This window comes from Malania oleifera, chromosome 8, assembly GCF_029873635.1.
Source record: "Malania oleifera isolate guangnan ecotype guangnan chromosome 8, ASM2987363v1, whole genome shotgun sequence".
NCBI lineage: Eukaryota > Viridiplantae > Streptophyta > Magnoliopsida > Santalales > Ximeniaceae > Malania > Malania oleifera.
In genome coordinates, this window is record NC_080424.1 from 77076707 (window position 1) to 77100044 (window position 23338).

Below are 23338 nucleotides of genomic sequence, written 5' to 3' on the forward strand. Positions count from 1 at the left end.
AATTTATTAATTTATACTATAATAAGACAATAATAGTAAATTATTCTAATTTTATTTAGTTATTAAATTTACTAGTTATTAACTAATTATTTATTATACATTTATACTAACTTATTATTTAGTATACTAGTAAAGTAGAAAGTAGTAACTAGTAAGTTAGTAAAATTAACTAAGGGGTAAATAGTAAATGGGAGAGGAGGGCATTGCTGTAAATATATTGGGGGCAAGGGGGATTTTGAGAAAATGAAAAAACTTAAGAGTTAAGACATCTTATTTAAAATATAAACCAGCCTTTAGGCAGCCCTTTTATTTTGTGGAGCTGCTGCTGCTCGTGGAGGGAGGGGCGATAGAGGCTCCAGACTCTCGTCCCTTGTTTCTCGTCTCTCTTCTCTCGGTTTCTTGCTCGCAACTCTGCGAGAGCCTCGACAAAAAGGAAGATTGCAGGCCGGAGTTCTTGCGGCTGGCTGCGACTGTGTGCGACGCTGACAACGATGGAGGTGGAGGGTGAAGCCGAAGGCTAGAGGCAGAGGCTCGAAGGGCTGGCAGGAGGGGATTCGAAGGCTAGGGCTTTTCGGAGTTCGAACTTCAAAGGTGGAGGCAGAAGGTAGCAGAAATTTAGAATCTAAGGTTTTTTTTTTTGAAGTTTAAAGATGGAAGAAGAAGAAGAAGGCTTTGAGAGTTTGAGTTTGAGGTATGTATCCGAATGCATGTTAATTTATACAAATAATTTGTGTAGTGGTCGGTGAAATTATTTGGTTGAATAATGGATTTGCAGAGTGCAGAGTATCTCTGCGAGATTTTTTTTTTCACTATATAAGCTCACGGGTTTCACAACGTGCACAATCACGTGGGAAAAGCAAAAAAAAATCTGAGAATACTCAAAATAGTGCTGAAATTCCTCCCTTAAATTTTTTTTTTCCTTCTACCTGATTTCTAGGAAATTTTGGAAGAACAGCCAAAATTTTCGAAATTTCGAATGAAATTTGCCGAAAGCTCAAAATTTCGGTCGAATTTTTTCAAAATCGAATTTGTCTCTAAATTTCCTTTCGGGACCCCTCGAAATTCAAAATTTCGGTCGAAATTTCGACATTTTGACCAAAATTTAAGTCCTTGGCTGTACCCACTAAACAAAAGCTTTTCTCCCTTCTGATCAAACTTGTCCTTATTAGGAGCTTTGTTGAGTGAGTAGGCTAGACAACCAAATACTTTCAAATGGCTAACATCTGGTTTTCGCCCACTCCAAGCCTCATAGGGAGTTCTATTCTTCACTGATTTTGTTGGTGACCTGTTTAAGATATAAACAGTGGTATGTACAACTTCAGCCCAAAGAGAATTAGGAAGTCCTTTACCTTTTAACATGCCCTGAGCCATTTAAACAATGGTCTAGTTCTTTCTTTCAGCAACTCCGTTTTGCTGAGGGCTTGAACTCACTGTTAGTTGCCTTTGAATGCCTTCCTTCTTGCAATAATTCATGAATGGGTGATATATGAATTCACCTCCACGATCAGTTCTTAAGGTCTTCATTTTCAGCCCACTTTGCCCTTCAACGAGGGCTTTGAACTCCAGAAATATTGAGAAGGCATATGATTTTTGCTGAATAAAATACAACCATATCATTCTAGTAAAATCATCAACAAAAAGGATGAAATACCTTTTGTTTCCAAGAGATGGTGTTCTTGTGGGACCAAATATATCCGCATGAACAAGCTCCAAAGGAGCTTTGGCCCTCCAAGAAGTTTTGGAGAAAGGAAGGTGGCGCATCTTCCCGTAAATACAGCCTTCACAAACTCCTTCGATTTGATTTATTTGGGAAGACCACGAACCATATCCTTTTGCTTGAGAAGTTGCAGTCCCTTATGATTTAAATGCCCATATCTGAGATGTCATAGTTGAGATTCTTTTGAAATTTCACTCTTCAAAACCACTGGACTTGTGTAATTGATGGAGAATGGAAAAACCTTGTTTCGAGTCATCTCAACTTTAGCCATCAATGAGTTCTTCTTATTGTCTATGATTCTGTATTCATTTCCTTCGAAATGGACTTGATATCCTTTTTTGAATTAACTGCCCCACACTTAAGAGATTGTGAGCAAGGCTTGGGACATAAAGAACATCATGGATAAATTTTAGCTCACCTGATCTGGACTGCATTGCTATTACACCTTTTCTTTCAACTTTTGCAAATTTCCCATCACCAAGAATAACGGAATTTGAAGCATTTTCATCAATTTTAACAAATAACTCATGGTTACCTGTCATATGACTGTTGCAGCCACAGTCAAGGTACCAAACCGTGTCGTCCTTGCTTTCAACATTGAGACAAGTGAGAAACACTTGCTCTTCATCATTTTCCTTACTGAAATTTGCTTCTGAACTTTCATTCTTCTTGTGCCAACAATCCCGGTCTGAATGGTTTGGAATGCGGCACCTTTTACACCTTAAATAGCATTCAACTGAGGTGTCATTTGACTTCTTGCATATAATGCAATTCTGTCCTTGATTGCTGGACCTTTGAGGCTGAAAATTCCTGCCTCTGCCATGGCCTCTTCCACGACCACGGCACTAATTATTTTGGCCTCTTTGAGACTAATCTTGTTGCTGAAAATTTCGCTTCCTCTCTTGATTTTTCCGGTTCAAATTGAGCTTTGATTGAAAAGCCTGCTCCAAGGGTTGACCTGAAGATCTTTTAATTCTTTCCTCATGTGATTCTAAAGAACCACAGAGGTCAAACATAGTCATAATTGAGAGTTCTTTGGATTCTTCAATTGCTGCGACTGCATGATCAAATTTTGGCGGTAAACTTCTGAGAATTTTTTCAACGATCTTTTTTCTTCTATCCGATCACCATAAGCTCTGATTTGGTTGACTATTTCAACAACCTTGGAGAAAAAATCTTTGATGCTTTCAGAATCTTTCATTGCCAAGCAATCAAAGTTCTTCCAAAGAGATTGTAGTTGGATCGAGACTACTTTATTGTTTCCTTGAAATTCCTTCCGCGGTATTTCCCATGTGTCTTTAGCCTTTTGAATGCCAAAGATGTGGGGGTAGATGGTCATGTTGATCTCTTGATGAAGATAACTCAAAGCAAGAGCATTATTTTTTATTTTTTCTTTGTTTTGGGCAGATCTCTGAGATGAGGTTGTTGTGCTTGTGTTTGTAGAGGATGAATCATCATTTGTTGAAGTCGAATCATCATACCCTTCTTCAATAATCTCCCATAAGTTTTGTGCAATGAAGAAAATTTTCATTTGATCAGCCCAGTACCCATAATTTTCTCCTTCAAAGATGGGTACTTGGTTTTGAGAATAATTGAACATGGTTCCAGCCGAGGAAGAGGTGCTGGACGACATGGCTCTGATACCAAATTTTGTTGGAACAAAAGAATAGAAAAAACAGAGAAGAAAAATACTGAAAAATGCCTCTTTAATTTATTGACTTGATGAATAAATTACATATATAAAAAGCTACAGTGTTGCAGCACTTTTTTCTGGATTTTTGAGATTCTTTTCTATTTTTCACTACTTAAAATGACTGGGATAAGGCCACTATTTATAAGGTAGAGTACATAGGGAATAGATGGGAAATTTTAATATTCTAGGAACTTAACAACTCATTAAATAAACCTACAAACAAGGCAAAGAATATGACAAGTTCCAAGACTAAATAACTCACTCATGTGCTATTAATGGATGACAGTTGTATTCCACTTTGAAAAACTGAGCAGAACTTTGAATAAGAATCACACTAGCTGCAACTTGCTAATTGAATAATTTTTTGCTAAATGTTCTGCTGACTGTAAGTTGAGTTGTCTGCTGACTTTTCAACTAAATAACTAAATTAACTAACTTCAGTAGGTTCACAGGTTTCTCATAGTATGGTCAAATATTCTAGGAGTATCCAAAAATTCCAGAAAATTCCAGAAACCTATAATTTTTCCTCAATTTTTGTGAAAAAAAAAAAAAAACCCAAAATTACAAATTGACCCTTCTTACCATATAGGACCGCTAAGGATCACACGATGCAATCAGATTTGGCAAAAAGCAAGTCAAAGAACCAAAAATGATGAGCTTTTGTCTTAATTTTCGCACCGAAAGGCGAAATTGTTGGAGGACATTTCCTTACCAATTCAGACTGCCCCAGATCATCCGGTGCAATCAAAATTGGTGGGAAAAGACTCGAAAGGCCCAAAATGACAAGGTTTTGCCTTGACTTGTGCACCCAAAATCAAAATCAATATTACATCCCCACCTACCATACCATTTCGAACAGCCCTAAATCACTTCGTGCAGTTGGATTTGGCATAAAGGGGCTAGGAAAGCACGAAATGGTAGGGGTTTTACCTCAGTTTGCATGCACAAGGGCAAAATCGCGGTCTGACCTCACCTAAACACTTCGGAACGTTCTGGGCTACCAGAAACGATGAAAAACGGACAAAGCAAAGAAGAAAAGGTGACACACATAGGAAAAGCTAGAAAAAAAAAATACAAAGACTTGCTAGACTCTGCCAAAGAGTGATGGCTTAGAAAAAAACCTTAGACGACATTTCAAAACATCAAATCGAAATGAAAAATAAGGTAAAAGGCCTATAGTTTGCTATACAACGACTGAATGAAATAGGGTGTCTATAGCTGCCCCTCTTTTATATGTTGGCTACAAATATGATGAAGTGTTACTTCATTATATGTTGTTATAGGGAACATATAAAGACGTAGACAACCATTTTGGCTAGGGAGCATGGACAAATGGATAATGGACTTAACATGCAAATTTACGGAGACCAAAGTTGGAAGACTCAATACGTACCAGGAATCAGACCGAAGAAGATAGCGGAACAAAAGCTCCAATTAAAGGAGGATTTACACTATACAAGTCTATGGAAAGAAAAACTATCAAGGATTGGAGAGAATCGGCCCCTATGCTCAAGATAGACAAATCAATACGATTTTAAAAGAAACTACTTGAATTTTGGGAACTAAGCCATATGCCTCTAAAGGTAGGATGCAAACCATACCAATCTACTGAAAGGAAGACTATCAAGGATTAAGGAGAATAGACCCCTATACTCGAGATAGATAAATCAACACGATTTGAAAAGAAACTACCTGAATTGGGGAGAATCAACCCCTATACCCGAGGTAGTGTGTAGACCATACTAGCCTACGTAAAGGAAAACTATCAATGATTGGGGAGAATTGGCCCCTACACCCAAGAGAGACTGATTACACCTCAAAGTTGTATAATTAGGTGTTTAAATGCTTTAATTAAGTATTACAAATTTACTTAAATGCCTAATTATGTCCAGTATTTCAACATTGAGCTCAATTGATGATTTTGAGATAATTATCCTATTTTTATCCATAAATTTATGACATTCGTGCTTAATTATTGCACGGAAATGCTCGGGAATAAAAGGTGAAGGCACATATATTTTAAAGCAATGAAGGATGCACAAGGAGGACACACTTGATGGACCATGAAGACTAAAGAGAAACAAGAGCATGGGCCATGCAAAGAAGGCCCATGCAGCTATCCTTTGTTGGATTAGAGTTTTAAAAGATTAAAAAGGCTATTCTTGGTTGCATTTGGGGTTTTGAAGGTTGCAAATTCGTGCATATATGTTGTGGGCTGCAAAGGGTAGCCAAGCTATGAAGAAACAAGTCACATGGACCATCCAAATGGGCCCATGCACCCACTTGAAGGAGTCCCACACAGCTAGGGCTGATTTTTGGGGGAAAAATAAGTTTTATCAAGTGGAGGCCGTGTGCACTTGTGTGTGGGCTCAGGGCTGCAAGGGCAGCCAAGTTATGAAAAAAAGAAGCCACATGGGCCACCCAAAAGAGGCCCACGACCCTATCTCAAGGGGAATACGGCTAGGGCAGCAAAGGAGGCAAGAAAAGAAGGGTTTTTAGCATGTGATGGCCGTGAGTTTGTGGGGGTTGGAGGCCGGGAGCTTGAGAGCAGCAGCAGCTGGGAGTTTTGGGGCATCTTTGTGTAATCACAAGGATTAGAACCCTCTTCTCTACTCTTCTCTCCTCCTTCCCTCTCTATTCTTCCATTCCTTGTTCTTGTGTTCACCATTTTGGAGTTTATTTTGAAGGCTATTGGAGGGACTTTGCAAAGCTGCAGATTGGAGTTAATGGGGCAGCCGAACCTAGAGAGAAATCCCCTCCAATTGGCCACACCGCGAAATCTTCTCTCCTCTACTTCATTCTTCCATATTTTGACCTTTATTGCTTAAATTTCATGTTTATTTCAATACCGTATTTTGATTTATTGTTGGATTAAGTTTGTTTCATTTAAGTTGTTGGTTTGAGTTTGTTTTGTTTAAATTAATGTTGGATTGAGAATTTTATGGTTGAATTTTTTATTTGATTAATAAAGTTCCCATTTTTGGTCCTTTGTCTGAATTTTTAAACGTAGGATTTGGTTCTTTGTTTGAATGTTTAAACGTAGGATTATTTTATTCATTTAATTTTGTTATCATTTATTTTATTGTTTGAATGAATCATTGAGTGAGTAATATTGGTTGCGTTGGTTTTGCGTAGTTGTTTAGGTTTTACTTGCATTCATGGGATGTTTTAAAACACAAAAACATTAAAATTTGGTTAAGTAACAAGGTTGCACATGAGGTGTTCGATAAAATCTCCGTTAGAGCATGAACACTATATTTGACCATTTATTGTTAGAAATAGTGGATTAGATGATGTTGTTGAATGTGATTTAGCTCCTCGAAGCAAGGATAATCACTATTCATTCAACGCACATCCTCAATTTCTTATGATTTAGGGACAAAAATAGTGTTGGTGACATGGACATTGGTGCGCGAATTTTTGAACTTGTTACGTAACTATATTTTGTCTTACTTGGGTTATGAACATGTTGCGTTTTAATTTCATTTAGTCCATTGATTAGATAACTTACCATCTCATACAAAATCAAGAAAAATAACCATTTTCGGATCAGGTCCGGAACCATTTTCTGATCATGTCCGGAAACCCCATTTCATTGTAAATACCATTTTAGTTAGCTGTAGTGTTTTAATTCTCTTCAATTTCGGACAATAGTTAAATTTGGAATTCACATACACCATTCTTTGTGGAGATTGTTGACTCTACGAGTCCAATCCTGTTTTGATAATGACAAATCACTTGGTATTTGATCTGTGCATGGAGTTTGTGAACAAGAACTACAGGAACTATATTAAGCATGCATGAAAAGACAACGAGTCATGGAAGCCTTCAAGTAAAGCTAACAAATTTTGGCAAGATCCATGGAACTCAAAGAGTATGAGAATCAAGATGCAAGCGGCAAAGTTCAAGAACATCTTGGGAATGGGTATTTAGAATTCATGTACCTACATTGTCATATGATTTAATTTGAGGCTCATCGTAACTTAGAATGATTTTAGGATTCATGTATTTCATGTACATCATTAGGGAACTTCCATAGACTTAGAAATGTTTTTAAAATCATGAAAATTTGTTTTATAAAAGACCCAAGAAAAGGAGCAAAGCAGAATTTTAAACTGGAAATGAATAATTGAGAAAAAGGGGACTTCGGTAGCATGAACTCAACTTCAGTCGCCTGAAGAATTTCTTCGATTGCCTGAAGATTAAGTTCGGTAGCCTGAAGAATTAATGGGAAACACAGAACCTGGCAGAGGCACTTCGGTCGCCTGAACTGAGGACCTCAAGCGCCTAAACTTGCCACTTCAGGAGCCTGAACCCCACTTCGGTTGCCTAAAGTCGCGGGAAAGTTTAAAAATCAGATTTTTATTAAAAAGAATCGCGAGCTTTTTATTTGATCCAACGGTTGAGATCAATTCTAAGGGTAAGACACTATATATACTGAATATCTAAATCCTAGAAAAAAGGTTAGACACGCAAGAAAGAGAAGAATACACCTTGTTGAAAGAACAATGAAAATTTGCTCCTATTGCTATACGATTGCCTACACTTCAATCTCTAATCTTCGAGCTTGGGCAAATCAACTTAGATTCTCAAAAGGAACTTGTTTACTCAACTGTACTTCAATCTAGTATTGACGTTTGATCTTTCAAGTTACTATTCTTAAGAACTTCTCATCTCATCCCATTACGTGCTCTTGACTATCATTAGAAAAGTTTTGATCTTGAGTGAGCATATTCATATAAAAATTGTCTTTTGAAAAGATCATTACTTGAGAAAGTTTATTTAACTTGGTTGATTGATTTTTGATTCAAGAGTATATAAATATACATATATATCATTCATTGAGCTTATTATTGAAAAACCTATTTTGATTAAAAGATTGATCTTGAAAGTGCCTATACATATACATAGTTATTCTAAACAAGATCATTACTTGATTTAAGTTGTGTGATTGATTGAAAGGTTTGTTTTAAGTGTGTGTTTTCTAAAGGATCTATATTTTAGATATATTTTAATGCTTGATTAAATATCCTTAGTACTTATAACTATATATTTTTTAGGGATAATTTCTGAAAAGCAATATACTCAGTTTGTGATTGAATACTTGAAAGAAAAACTTTGTGATTTTGATTGATTTAATATTCAAGACAAAGTTTTTGTTAACAAGTTCACTTCAAATATATTTGTGCATTTTAGCAAAGTGAACCAAGAACCCTAGCATACTCCAAAACATATTAAATATATCTTTACTTGAGAGTTTTGGTTAAATAGGGATTTGTGTGTTGAAGCATATCATACATTAAAACGATTGTGTCGTTTTCATACATTCATGAGCTTCAAGTTATATCATATGTTAATGTATTAGGAAATTGATTTGTACTCACACGTTTTTGTTAGAAGCATTTTTGAGTGTTATTTTTCAGATTCTATTGTATACACGGTTCGGTGTGTGAACCGGTGTATGAGGAGAGAGCAGTATTTCTTGTAAGCAGCGGAGTAGAAGGGAGTTGTGCCTTTTGTATGCAGCGGATTGTAAGGGAAACTCCGTCCCAATTTAAGGAGTAGGGATTTAGTGAATCCTTGAGTGGTTGCTCAAGGCGAGGACGTAGGCCAAGTCGGCTGAACCTCGTAAAACCGTGTTTGTCCTCTCTCTTCCCTTTACTCTTTATTTTTAGCACTGGACTTAAATTGTGTATATTGCATGGTTAGGTTGGATAGCCTTACACATAAGTAACTAAGTAACAAGAATTCATTAGTAAATATATAAGAAGGATTTAAGAGGTAAAAAGTGTCAAAGAATTTTTAAATACCCAATTCACCCCCTCCCCCCCCTCTTGGGATTACACCTGAATCAACAGAGATGACTTAGGGACTTCCCTTAATTGCTACTTGCTGACACTCTTATACTTAAGAGTTAATCTCTAAGGTGTTTTTAGAGTCAAGTCAAAGACAAACCAACACGATTTGTAAAGAAACTATCTGAATTTGGGAACTAAGCCATATGCCTCCGAAGGTAGGATGTAGTTTGGTCTATTGGAAGGAAAACTATCAAGCATTGGAAAGAATGAACCCTATACCTAAGATAGACAAATCAACATGAGTTGTAAAGAAACTACCTGGATTGGGGAGAGTCGGCCCCTATACCTAAGTTAGGATGTAGACCATACTGGTCTATAGAAAGGAGAACTATTAATGATTGGGGAGAATCGACCTCAATACCCGAGATAGACAAATCAATACAATTTGTAAAGAAACTACTTGGATTTGGGAACTAAACCACATGCCTTCGAAAGTAAGATGAAAACGTACTAGTTTGCTGGAAAGAAAACTATCAAGGATTAGGGAGAATCGGCCCCTATACTCAAGGTAGGACCATATGAGGTTATGAAAAGGAAAAATATCAAGGATTGGGGAGAATCGACCCTTATACCGGAAGTAGGGTGTACACCATATCGGACTACAAAAGGTAATGAATCAGGGGTGCGAGAGGTGAATCGAACACTACTCACAAGATCTTATGACAAAAACTTTTATGATATGAACAATATGATGCATGAAGTGAGGACACATCCAAATTTTGCTCATGCAATATATGGAATGTTTCACCTCATTGTTGATACTATGCATGCAATGCATAAAGATGCACAATTCTCCTCTTTAGGAAGGCTTGTGAAAAAATGTCCATCTAATCAATTCTCAAATGGAATTCTGAAACCAATCTTCGAATGTATCTCAACTCAACATTAACAATCTTTTGACTCCCAAACCGTGGAGAGGAGAAATCATGTTTTACCCATGATGCCCCTCTTAACAACATTCAGGGATACAAAGATGCCCTAGCCAACAACATTTGAGGAGAGAACAATGCCCCAGTTACCAACATTTGGGGACACTAAGCTCTCAAATTTCTCTAGAATGAATTCATGATTTGCAAAACATGTACCAAAGAAAGAAAAAACGAAAAAAATTTCACACCACAACCAAATATTATCAATCATGTATTATCCATGCTTTCCTTGCCTACTTTTCTTTTAGGCAATGGCTTTTCCTTGACTAGCATTACAATCCCAAAGTTCAGTTCTGAAATATGATCTTCCTCGAATACTCAATGCTTTTATTCATTTTCATTTTTCTCTTTTTTTTTTATTTCTATATTTTTTCTTCTTTTTTGAATGCTCAACTCCATTTTGATTTTCAACAATGATTGGCGCCGAACAAAGGCTATAAATCCAAAGAGATATATCTATGTATCAATGCCTACAATGTGGAAATTTGCTAAATGGGATCATCTTCCTTTTGATTTATGTTACTTACTGAATTATCTCATGAGTACTATTGCCAACATTTCGGGACCTCGAGGTGATCTTTAAAGATTCAGACGAAACATAGGCTAGGATTCTAGGTTTAAGAAAAAGTAGGCAACTAGGCTCAAAATCCCCAATCTGCCACTTCTCGGGGCTTCCCCTTTTATTTTATGTTGAATCAACCGTACTCATGAATCAAGGATCCATGAGCTACCTACATACCTATTATGGGATTAGGTCATTACGTAGTTTAGGACACACGTCCTAAATTGACAATTCAATTGAAGCAAAATCGGATTAATCGATCCAATCAAGGCTTTTCATTGGGACCGTAATGTGGGCTATAGTTGTGGGTTAAGAAGAAAGGATTTGTAAGACTTGAGGGTTTCAACCAGGTCACAAGAAAACCTCTCAAAGATAGTCACCACTTCTAACCTCAATTAGTATTTCATTTTCTTCTTTTCTTAACTGAAGGAGATACTTTTCTCTTTCAATTTTCTATTCATCATCTTTCTTTTTCATTTTTCAACATTTTGTTTTACTCAAATTCTACTCTCCTTCATTTTCTTTGGCCTTTCACAATGACTTTTATTTCCCTCATCCCTAAAACTGCCCCAGTGTGGGGGATGACCTTATGACGAGTTGTGAATGAATAAATAGGCTCAAAGGGGCTAGCAATGGATAAATATAATAGAAAGATGGCCTACTTCCACTTTGATACCTACCATTTCTTCGATTGAATTGTCAATTAATAGTACCCCAATCCATGGTGATCTTTAGTTAACTGGCTTTTGAAAAACATGGCTTATTTTGGCGCAAAAGGCTTGCAAGGGGAAAGAAAATTGAATTGGGTTCTTTACGGATTCATTGATCGGCCAAACGATGGCCACCTGTCTTTAGCCCCTAATGCAGGCAATTTAACTCAAATACAAATCATTATGCACAAAGAACATAAGGGAAATTTTCATTTATTTCAGAAATCTCAAATTGATACATCAAGCATAATATTTCTTTACAGCAACAAAATTCACAGGATTTGGCAAATCCTCCCCATCCATGTCTGCTAATAGTAGTGCTTCTCCAAGGAAAGCTCTTTTGACTAAATAAGGTCCTTCATAATTTGGATCCATTTTCCCCAAGGATCAATATGGATGAGCAATATTTATCTTAAAACAAGCTCCCCTTTTTTAATACACCTTGGTCTTACTTTCTTGTTGAAGGCTTTCATCATTCATAATTGGTAAAGTTATCCATAAGATAAAGCTACTAATCTTTTTTTTTTTTGTATGAGGTTCAATTGATCATATCGAATCCCCATCCATTCCTCATCATCTAATTCCAACTCCTTAAGTATTCAAAGAGAGAATTTCCACCTCTACCGATACCACTGCTTCCATCCCATAAACCAAGGAAAAAGGGGTTTGCCCTAGTAGATGTTCAGGTTGTAGTGCAATATGCATGCAAGACAAATGGGAGTTTCTTATGCCAATCATTGTATGTTTCAGTCATCTTCTCTAAAATCTTCTTCACATTCTTATTAGCTGCTTGCCTGCTTCTACTGCCCCATTCATCTTTGGTCTATAAGGAACAAAATTATGATGCATGATTTTGAATTGAGTACATAACTTCTTCATCGTTGAATTGTTGAGATTCTTTGCATTGCCTATGATCAGTCTTTCAGGAAAGCCATGTCGACATATGATCTCTCTTTTCATAAACCTGCAAACAATGTTCTAGGTCAAAGCTGGCATATGAGGCGCTTCCACCCACTTCGTAAAGTAATCAATTGCCACCAAAATAAAATAGTGACCAAAATAATACATGCTAAATGCAGATATACTTGCAAATAAAAACACATGTATGCTAAAACACATACTCACACATACATGTACACACGCACATATATATACATAAAGTTTCACATATATATAGGTATATATATTTATAAACAAATATACACACATGGATAAATACACAAACACAATGGATAAATCACAAGTGCACCCATGCATCCACGCATACACAGATCTCACATGCACGCACATGCGCACATGCACACATGCATACATTTACGCATGCATAATTACTCTCACATCCACATCCACATATACACAAGCATACATACATTCATGCATAACTCATTCCATCACATGCACACACACATACATGCATGTATCGCCCATTCTCACACACACACATATGTATACAAATGTACATGCATCCATCATGCATGCATAATTACGCACACCTTACACACATGCATGCATACATACATACATACACACACACACATACATTCATGCACGTATGCATCACAAACCCTCACACATATGCATGCATACTATCATGCACGCATCATTAAACATGTCACTTATGCACATATACCCATGCACGCATACACACACACACACACATACATGATGCTTTCATACATGCACACATACATGCATACATGCATGCATCTTTACACATCACACAGCATACACACACACATGCATACATCATACGTACACACATATACACATGCACCCCTGCATGCATGCCTCACATCCTCTCACATGCACATGCACACATGCATGCTTGCCTTCAAGCATGCCTCACATGCTCTTACCTGCACACGTACACATGCATGCATCCCTTCATGCCTCACATACAAACGCACTCACACACTCTCACATGCACACACACACATGCATGCATGCCTTCATGCATGCTTCACACATTCTCGCATACATGAGGTGGAAGAGAGAGGAGGTAAAGCTAAGTGAGAGAAAGAGAGAGCGTGAGAGAGAGATAGAGAGAGAGAAAACCGAAAGAAAGAGAAAGATTGAAAGAGGGCTACCTGTCAAGGGGTCTCAGCCTAAAAAATGGAGAGCCAGAATAAAGGGAAAGGGGAGAGAATTAGAGAGAGAAAAAGAGAAGACCGAGAGAGAGAGAGAGAGAGAAACTTCCAATTCTTTTCCTCCAATCCTCTCTTTTGTTTTCCTCTCCCCTTTTGTGTCCAGCCCTTCGGGGCTATATATAGGTGAGAGGAGGATGAGAGAGAGGGAAAGAAGTAATGAAAAAAAAAAAAAAAGGAAAGGAGTGGGGGATAGTGCAGCTCATCGGAGCTGCACTATCGGGCACCATGAATGGTGCCAAAACAGCTGGGAATGAGTGGGAAAGGCAGTATGTGAGTGGGGAGAGTGGATGGAAAGAGAAACAAATAGAGAAAAAAAAAAAAAATGAAGGAAAACGGTGGAGGGAGGCAGGCCAGCCATGGCATTCCAACGATGCTTCGGCCACCCAAGCATGTAGGGAGAGCGGGGAAGAAGAAGAAGAAGAAGAAGAATGACAGAGGGAAGAAAGTGAGTGAATGGAAGAAAAATTATTAAACAATAGAAAATTTACAAAAAAAAAAAAGTGGTGAAGATAGGGATAAATATATATATATATATTGGAGGGGGAGTACGTATATGTTTAATTATAATATTATAGTATTTAATTATTTTTTTTAATTTATTAAATTAAACAAAATACACATAGACTAAGGTCAAATATTCCAAGAGTGTTCAAAAATGTCAGAAAATTACAGAATACCTAGAATTTCACCTCAATTTTCATGAAAAAAAAAACCCAAAATTATTGACCCTTCTTATCATTTGGGATTACTCCGAATCACCTGGTGCAGTTAGATTTGGCAAAAAACAAGCCGAAAAATTAGAAACGGTGGGGCTTTTGTCTTAATTTTCATGCTGAAAGGCGAAATTGCTGGAGGACATTTTATTACCAATTCGGACTACCCCAAATCACCCAGTACATTCAGAATTGGTGGGAAAAGACTAGAAAGGCCCAAAATGATGGCATTTCACCTCGATTTGTGTGCCCAAAATCAAAATCATTGTCACACCCCTACCTACCATTTCAGACTACCCCAAATCACCCGGTGCAGTTGGATTTGGCAAAAAAGGATCGAAAAAGCCCAAAATGATAGGGATTTTACCTTAATTTGCATGCACAAAGGCAAAATCACTATTTGATCCCACCTAAACACTTTGGGCCATTCCAAGCTACCTGGAATGATCAAAAATGGCCAAAGCAAAGAAGAAAATGTGAAACACAAAGGAAAAGCTAGAAAAAAAGAAAAACTACAAAGATTTGCTAGACTCTGCCCAAAGAGTGATCACTTAGACAAAGGCCTTAGATGACATTTCAAAACCTCAAATCGAAATGAAAACTAAGGTTAAAAGCCTATATTTTGCTATATATTGGCCAGACAAAATAGTGTGTCTACGCCCACACACTGCAAAGAACCCATTAAAAAGCACTTTCTCTCACACCAACCAATATGGAATCTTCTTTCCCGAAAAAAATATGCAAATTACAGTCCTTCCGCAAGCCCCATAGCACTACAAATAAAGCACAATTCCATAATGCAATAGCTTCTTTCCTCCTTCCAAACCCCACAAAAGATATAGCCAAGAACTCCTCCATTGTTCTTAGACAAACCCAGCTTTCTTCTAAATAATTAAATAACTTATTCCAAACATTCCATGAAAAATCTCAATGCAAGAAAAGATGAGAAATAGATTCTAAACAATCAAAACAAAGCATAAATATATCAGGGGAAAGAGCCTCTAAAGGTCTTATCATTTGTAGCAAGTCATTAATATTTATTCTATTAAGCACAATCAACCAAAGAAACACTGATTTTTTGGGAGATTTTAACCTTCCAATTTACTTTGTAGAGTGGAAAGGAATGATTGGTACCAACCAAGAAATCAAAGAAAGATTAACACGAAAAAAAACTAGAGGAATCCAACAACCAAGATTGACTATCATCCTCAAAAGACATTCTACAATTGTTCATCACAACCAACAAAGAAGATAATTCAATAGTTTCCTTATCATTGAAAGCTCTCTTAAAACAAAAATCCCAGGAAGGTAAAGGACCGCCCGAATCCACAATAGAAGAAGAAAAGGGGTCATTTTGCCCTAAGCTCAAATGAAACAAGCAAGGAAAAGAGGTGGCGAAAACAACATTCCCCAATCATGTATTTTTCCAAAACTAAATGTTGCAACCCTTACCCATCACAAATTTGGTGTGGAGAATAAAGAGAGGGTAAATTTGGAAGATAACTTTCCACAGGCTTTCCGAAGAACATCTAGAACCTAAAAATTAGTATCCCACCCATTCCCATCAAGTCCAAATTTGCTTTTGATAACTTTATTCCACAAGGAGGAAACTTCTAACAGGAACCACCAAAGCCATTTAGCCAAAAGATTCGTGTTCTTAGACAACAAATTTCCAAGACCCAAACCACCCTTAGTCCTACACACCACTTTCCAATTCACCAAGTGCTCCGTAAAACCCCCTACCCCTAAACACAAAAAATCTATCATAATTCTCTCAATCTCACTAGAGACTTCAATTGGAATTTTAAAAATAGACAAAAAATACAACGAAATACTAGAAAGACAAGCCTAAATTAAAGTAATCCTCCCTCCTAGAAAAAAAAAAAAAAGGGCTTCCTTCCACCCATCTAACCGCTCGGACACTCTCCACCACCAAATCCCAAAAACTAGCTACTCTATGATTGCCCCCAAAGGAATCCTTAAATAGGTCATCGGCCACCCCAACTTAGCACACCTAACTTCCAAGGGGCTAATTCCCTAACACTCTCTACAAGCACATTTTAATAGCCGCAATACCTCTCTTCCCATATTAATCTTCAACCCCAATACCCCTTCAAAAATTCGACGAAGCCCCACTATTTAGAACTAAAGACTTATGGTCCTCCAAGAAGAATATAGACTCATCTGGAAACTGAAGGTAACAACAACCACAATAGTAAAGAGAAAGGGGGAGAGAGAATTCCCCCTAGAAGCATGAAACCAAGGCGTAGTCTCGCCATTTGATAAGATAGAAAAGATCATAGAAGATAAGCACCCTTTAATCAACTTCCTCCACTTGTGACCAAAACATTTCCTATCCATAACCTTGTCCAAGAAACTCCCGTTCACCCTATCATAATCTTTCTCAAAATCCAATTTCAGCACTAGACCCCTCTTTTTCCTATGAGCAACATCTTCAACCACCTAATTTGCTATCAAGGCAGCATCTAGAATCTGTTTATCACCTAAAAAACCATTCTAAAAAAAAGGGCAGCCCAGTGCACAAAACCATTCTAGCTAAAAGAAATAGTGTCCAAAACTGTAGCCAATCTCTTAGATAGCGCCTTAGCCAAAATCACTCATAACCAAGTTAATTGGTCTAAAGTCCTTAACTTTAACAGCACAATCTTTTTTGGGCACTAGGGTAATAAAAACAAGAATTTAGACTCCTTACTTCCTTCCATTATCAAAGAATTTGTGAAAAACTTTGAGAAGGTCTCCCGACAATCTTGAAAGAAAGCTATAGTAAAGCCATCTAGCCTAGGAACCTTCTCTCTATCCATCTCAAAAACTAAGCTCTTAATCTCCTCTTCCTCAAAAGGTCTCTTTAACCAAACTGCTTTATGAGCTGATATAGAACACCAATCCACCCCTATAACTCTCCTCTCTTTCTCCCCTAAAGAAGTACTCTTATAAATATTAGCAATCAAACTCGGAATAAGATGAGGATCCCTAATAACCTCCCCTCTATAGTCCTCAAGTTCTTCAATAAAATTCCTTCTTCTTATACCATTCACCACCCTATGGAAAAGTCTAGAGTTACAATCTACGCCCTTGACCTAGTTCCTTCTAGATTTCTACCTCCAGCTAACCTCTTCCCTTAAAACAACCTATTCAAACTCATAGGACAATTGAATACGTCCTTAAACAATGTCCTCAGAAATGGGTACCTCTCATCTAGTCTATCAATCACCCCAAGTTCCTCAAGAAAATTTTTTTTCTAGATCTAACATCACCGAAAGTCTCCATATTCCACATTATCAACTACACTTTCAAATACCCCCATTCGTTCATAAAGCAAAAACCTTCCCAATCTTCCATAATGTACGCCACTCGCCAACTCTTAACCAAACTTCGAAAATCAGAATGAGAAAACCACATGTTTTCAAATCTAAATGGAGTAAGCCCCATTTAACGGGATTAGATTCAAGAATCAAAGGACAATGGTTAGAAATACCTCTAGGGAGTACTTTTTGAGTAAGAGTAGGAAAGCCTCTTCCCAATTAGTGATAAACAAGAACTTATCAATCCTAGTAGTCACTGATCTAATGCCATCAGCGAACTAAGCACAATGAGCACTTGAAAATGAAACATCCCTCAAATAGTCAAATTATAATCCCTAAGAAATATAAAAAAACCCTTCATGCATAAGTGTTGACTTTTTGAGTCCTATCTCGTTTTGATTATGACAAATATAAAGTATCTTAACTGTACTGAGTTGTTTGAACAGGATCATCCTTTGCATGCACTAAGGGTAGGAACACAAGGAAGTCATACAGTCCATAAAGTTCAAGTCTAAGATGGCTCTTGAACAAGCAAAAGGAATGAAGACAACTTTTATTTCTTGTAATTGCATTCATTCAGTTTGGTTTGTAATTTATTATGGTCTGTAATAACTGCATCATGCATGATAGGGTTTAATGCTCAAGACCATAGATTGATCTTAGGGATCACCTTCGGTCGACCGACGTCGGATTTTTGGGGTTAAATCTCAAGAGACCATAGACTGACCACTAGGACCCTAAAACCTTAGCACAAAATGCTTTAACTTATTCACACATGGTTGAATAAGTTCAAGGACAAAAATAGGGTTTCGGGAGACCGAACCAAGAGTGTTAAAAATAGTTCGGGCAACTGAATGTGCAAAGGGTCAACAGTTGACCATGGCCCGGACGACCGAACCTAATTTGAACTGAATGTCCACGGTCGACCGAACATAAGAACAATCACTTTTTACCTTCCCCGGGCGCCCGAACTCTAAGTTCAAAATAATCCCGGGAGACCGAATAATGAAGTTTGACAGACCAAACTGTTCATCGGGTGACCGAACCTTGAGCGTTTGGAAAATCGCCTTCGCCTAGCCACCCGAACTCTTCCTCGGGCACCCGAACTCAAAATCTTAACTTTTCTCTGTGTGTCTATTCGAGCGACCGACTCGAAGAACCAGGCGACCAAAACTCTCGGGTTGCCTTATTTTTACCGTGGTTAATTAAGGGTAATTGGGATTAATTTTTAATTAAACTTTTTCAAAATCCCCAATAGGTCCCCAACAGTCAAAATTTGAGGGATATCTATATATACCCCTCATTTGCTTAGATTAGTAACTAATTAGCAAAGTGATTAAGCAAATTTTCTCTCAAATTTTTTTATATTCCCTTTGCTATATACTCAAACTTTTCAAGTATAATTTCATATACTCTCTTACATACTTATTTGCACATATCATTTTGAAATAGAGAGTTCCTTTTTATTGTTCTCCTAACTTGCAAATCAATTGCAAGGGTGTAGGGAGATTTGATTGTGTTATTGTGCATCATTTCAAACCATTTTCTTGGCATTACTCTCACATATTCACATATATTTGAAAAATTTTTTTGAGAGTCTTGCTTGATTGTTTATTCCCATTATATTTCGTACATAAATATTTGATTGGAAATAACTCGTTTTAGCTTCCTAGTCTTGGCATTCAAATTGCAAGACTTGAGAGCTTGCATACTTCATTTGAAAAATTTTCTGCAACCATAAACCCTAAGAATCTGTTGTGATTATATTTGATAAAATATTTTTGTGATACTTGATTAAGGTTTTGAGGTAAACTTGAATATTCTTTTATTGAATATATTATCTTGAATTAAATTTTCAAGATCTCACTTGAGCATTAATTCCTTATCATATGTAAGTGTATTGAGCATATTGTAGTACACATCTGCTTGTATTAGAAGCATCTCTTTGTACACAAAATTCATATCTGTGTTGTATTCCCGACGTGTTAGTCGGAAGAGAGAGACTAGCCCTGTGAATAGTCCCGGATTGGTTCAGACCCGGTTAAGAGAACTAGGTGCACCATCCTGATAAGGTGTTGTATTAGGTGTTGCTCCACCCATTAAATGAGTCATAATGCAATCCTCTTACTTGTGAGCTTGAGGCAGGGATGTAGGCAGGTCGAACCCAGATATCAGATTTTGTGTCGGCTCTCTATTTTATTTCCGCACTTTCAATTTCAGAACATGTATGTTTTAGGTTTGATTTATTATATGCAGTACATGTGGTTAATTGTTTGAATATTTGATTGGGTTTATGATTATATAGAAAGACCTTAGGTTTGTGTAATACTAACTGTGGAATCAGGATCTAACCTAGGTAGAAACTTTTAAATACCCAATTCATCCCCCCCCCCCTCTTGAGAATACACCAATTCCAACATTAAGGAAATTCAGAGCCTCTTGATTTCACATTAGTGAATCTAATGACATTGAAATCACCCCCCAAACACCAATAAAGGGAACACAAAACATGAATTGCAGCTAATTCATCACATAAAATACTATCAACTAGGATCATTCGGTCCTTAAAACCAAGGGAAACAACCACTGGCCCTTTCTTATGACATCTAAATGCACAAATACACAAAAGGAACCAATGAGAACTCCCAACTTGCTAGTAAATCTGGTATCCCACCTTACTAACCCTAAACCTCTTACCCTCCCCCCTCCATAGTTTATATTAGAGGACAATTCTTGCAATTCTTTCTCCACTCTCTTTTTCTTCCTTTGACAGGTTCTAAAGGAAACGGCCACCTTAATAGCTTGGCCTAAAGGATTAACCATGGAGCACCCCAACCTATCTAGAAGCTCCTTTGGGCCCCGACTATCCCTCTCACTTCCTAATGGGTCAAGGATTTAAGTCCCTCCAAGAGAATCTAGATCTCTTTGGCAAAAAGTTAATTCGTTTCATTAAGGTCAACCATAGGTGTAGGCACAACACCTTTAAGGGCATCCCTAGGCCAAAAGGCTCCCTACTTTGCAAGGGTAGGGGGATTGTTATATTGTACGCAACCTTACTCCTGCTTTTATGCAAAGAGGCCATTTCCTTGGACTCAAACCTATGACCAACCGCACAAAGGAGCAACCTTTTCCAAAATTAATTAACTCATTGCAAGAATAAAAAATTACAGACCCTACGACCATTGCGGTAATTAAGAGAAGAATGATAGCAAAAAGAAGTACCCAAAAAGTTATTAGTAAACCAAACTTCCATATCAAAAATATTTTTGGAGCTATAGAAAAACTTGAAAGAATCTTATCAGATTGATGAGAAAAAGGAGACTTGGTAAAAGTCCTTTCCTCCTTCAATACTGAGAAAATAAGTGAATAATAAAAGAGAAATGCAATATGAACCAAAATTGGCTTTGGACAAAAATGGTGTTTTCATTTTTAAATCTTTCTACAAGAAACTCTCATCATTAGGAACAAATTGCAACAACTTCCCATGGATTCACATTGGGGGATGCAACACTATTCAATAGTTAACTTTTTTGTTTGGGATTCCGTACATAGAAACGTTTTAACCCTCAACAATCTAGGGAAAAAAAAAAAAGCGGGCTTTCAGTCATAAATAGGTGTTTTTTATGTATGTCGTGATGTAGAATCAATTAACCGCATTCTTCTCCACTACCCTTGGACAAGGAACTTTGGGAATTTGGCTTCTTTCCTTAACTGGATAGTAGTGGGCTACGGCAAATTCAATTGGAGGCGAAGGGGAGATTTGGGCTTGGAAAGGCATCAGAGCCATCAAGGAGAAGAAAAAGGCTTTGAACCTCGTTCGTTTCACCATCTTTTGGTGTGCTTGGAAAGAAAGAAATAAGAGAGCCCTCAAAGATTCAACTACTTCACTTCAAATTTGCAAAGACCAATGGATTGCTACTGTCCCCAGCTGGCTTAGTGGTTGTTAATGATTATTATGTAATCCTTGATGTTTGTGACACTCTATAGAGAGGTTAATGGTTTGTACCACAGTTGGCATCCCCTTGATGCCTTGCTAATATTATTTTCTCATTGCTGGTAAAAAGAAAAAAAGAAAAAAAAAATGTAAGAAAGTAGACACAAGTTTTACTTAGTTCGGCTTATAGCCTACATCCACAGGAAAAGATAACAGGAGAACTTCACAATTGTGAAGAGACAAAAGAAAATAACATCGAAGATGTTATACTCTCTCGCACCCAAGAAAGACCCAAAAAGCATCAATAAATAACAACCCCCCCCCCCCCCAAAAAAAGAAAAAGAAAATAACTCCCGTTCAAATCAAGAAAAGCAAATTAACTGCACCTCAAATCAAGAATGAAAAAATTAACTCCCCTTAAGGTCAACATTCTTTTCTTTGCCTTCCAATATATATATATATATATATATATATATATTCCCTCTATTTAATAAGAGAGATAATTGACTCTCAATTTATTACAAATAACTTTTCTCTTGAATGAGTGATTTACTTTGACGCATGAATGCATTGACCAAGGCATGGAAAGACAAGTAACTCCCTCTTGAATGAGAGCTTAATTAGAGATTTATCATGAAACATTCATATATGGCTGACCCAAGGATTCAAATGGGGCTAGGCCGTCATAACATAAATAAAAAGTTGAAAATGATGCATATTGAACAAAAGAGAAGTTTAAATAAATGCAATATGAAACAGCTCCAGTGAAATCTAACCAACTCAGATATCCTCCCAGAAATGAATTTTATCCCCAATTCCCACTTAAAAATATGTGGAAGGAGAGAAAGGCAAGCTACTTAGAAGACAAACATCCAAGGGCTCGAGTAACGTTGCCACTCCCCCTAGATCCTACCCATTCCCATGCATTCCGCATTTACTCTTAATTATGTGATGCCATGAGGAATTAGATTCTAATGGAAATCTACATAACCATTCCTTAATTAATGGAAGTTCTTAGAAACTACACATTTCAAAACTAAAAGAGTGAATAAAGATCTTTTTTTAATTAATTCTATGGATGTTATCTATATTTCACAAGTAACTTCTTTCAATGTTAGTTGTGACTCTAGTTGGTTTAGTTGGACTTTTTCAAATCCTTCCCTAATTTATTTATTTCTGGGCCACTTATAAGACATTGTTGTTTGCCCCTTACTAGCATACTCGCAAGCAAAACACCTTCGCAACATGGATTTTTTGTTACAAATGCTGCTAAATGGCTAAGGATGACTTAGTTCTTTGGACGGAAAAGAAACTTTCAGTCATTTAATCAATGTATAAATTTCTTCAAAATATGGAGTAGAAATTGAAAACTCTAATTTTAATATAATTTTATATATTCTATAACTAGAAAATAAGCTTTTCTTATTTCACATAACCCATGCCAACATATTCACTTGTATTATGTTGAATTTGTGTAAACATATGATATTGAATATTTCAATGAAGAAAATAGAAAGTTCTCATACATTGATTTATGTAAAATATTATAGAATTAGACAAATATCATACAATTAATAAGCTTTTTCAAATTGATGAAGTTAACACACATCCATGAAACAAAAGCAACTCAAAACAAAATTGTAACAAAAAGTCAAACTAGTATTGTGGATCGTATAGAAGCATACTGATGTAGGACAAGAAGCAGGTATTTAGGTGTATCATTTTGGCCCAATTGGAGGCCTATGTGAAAGA

At 36.9% G+C, this 23338-nt stretch overlaps 1 protein-coding gene across 6 annotated transcripts in view; it reads right to left on the minus strand.

The window, feature by feature from the left end:
* The window catches only part of LOC131161462 (uncharacterized), a 48407-nt gene that overhangs the window by 15413 nt on the left and 9656 nt on the right, over positions 1 to 23338 (minus strand). For 4 of the 6 annotated variants that reach the window (XR_009138476.1, XR_009138475.1, XM_058117234.1 and 1 more), the window contains one exon: positions 11667 to 12433. The exons of the other annotated variants lie outside the window; for them this stretch is intronic. Coding sequence is in view for 2 of the 4 variants with exons in the window: in XM_058117234.1 (XP_057973217.1) it covers positions 12241 to 12433 (193 nt within the window). In the remaining 2 variants the exon portion in view is untranslated. Of the gene's footprint in view, positions 1 to 11666; positions 12434 to 23338 lie in introns of those variants that run through there. 6 annotated transcript variants of the gene reach the window in all.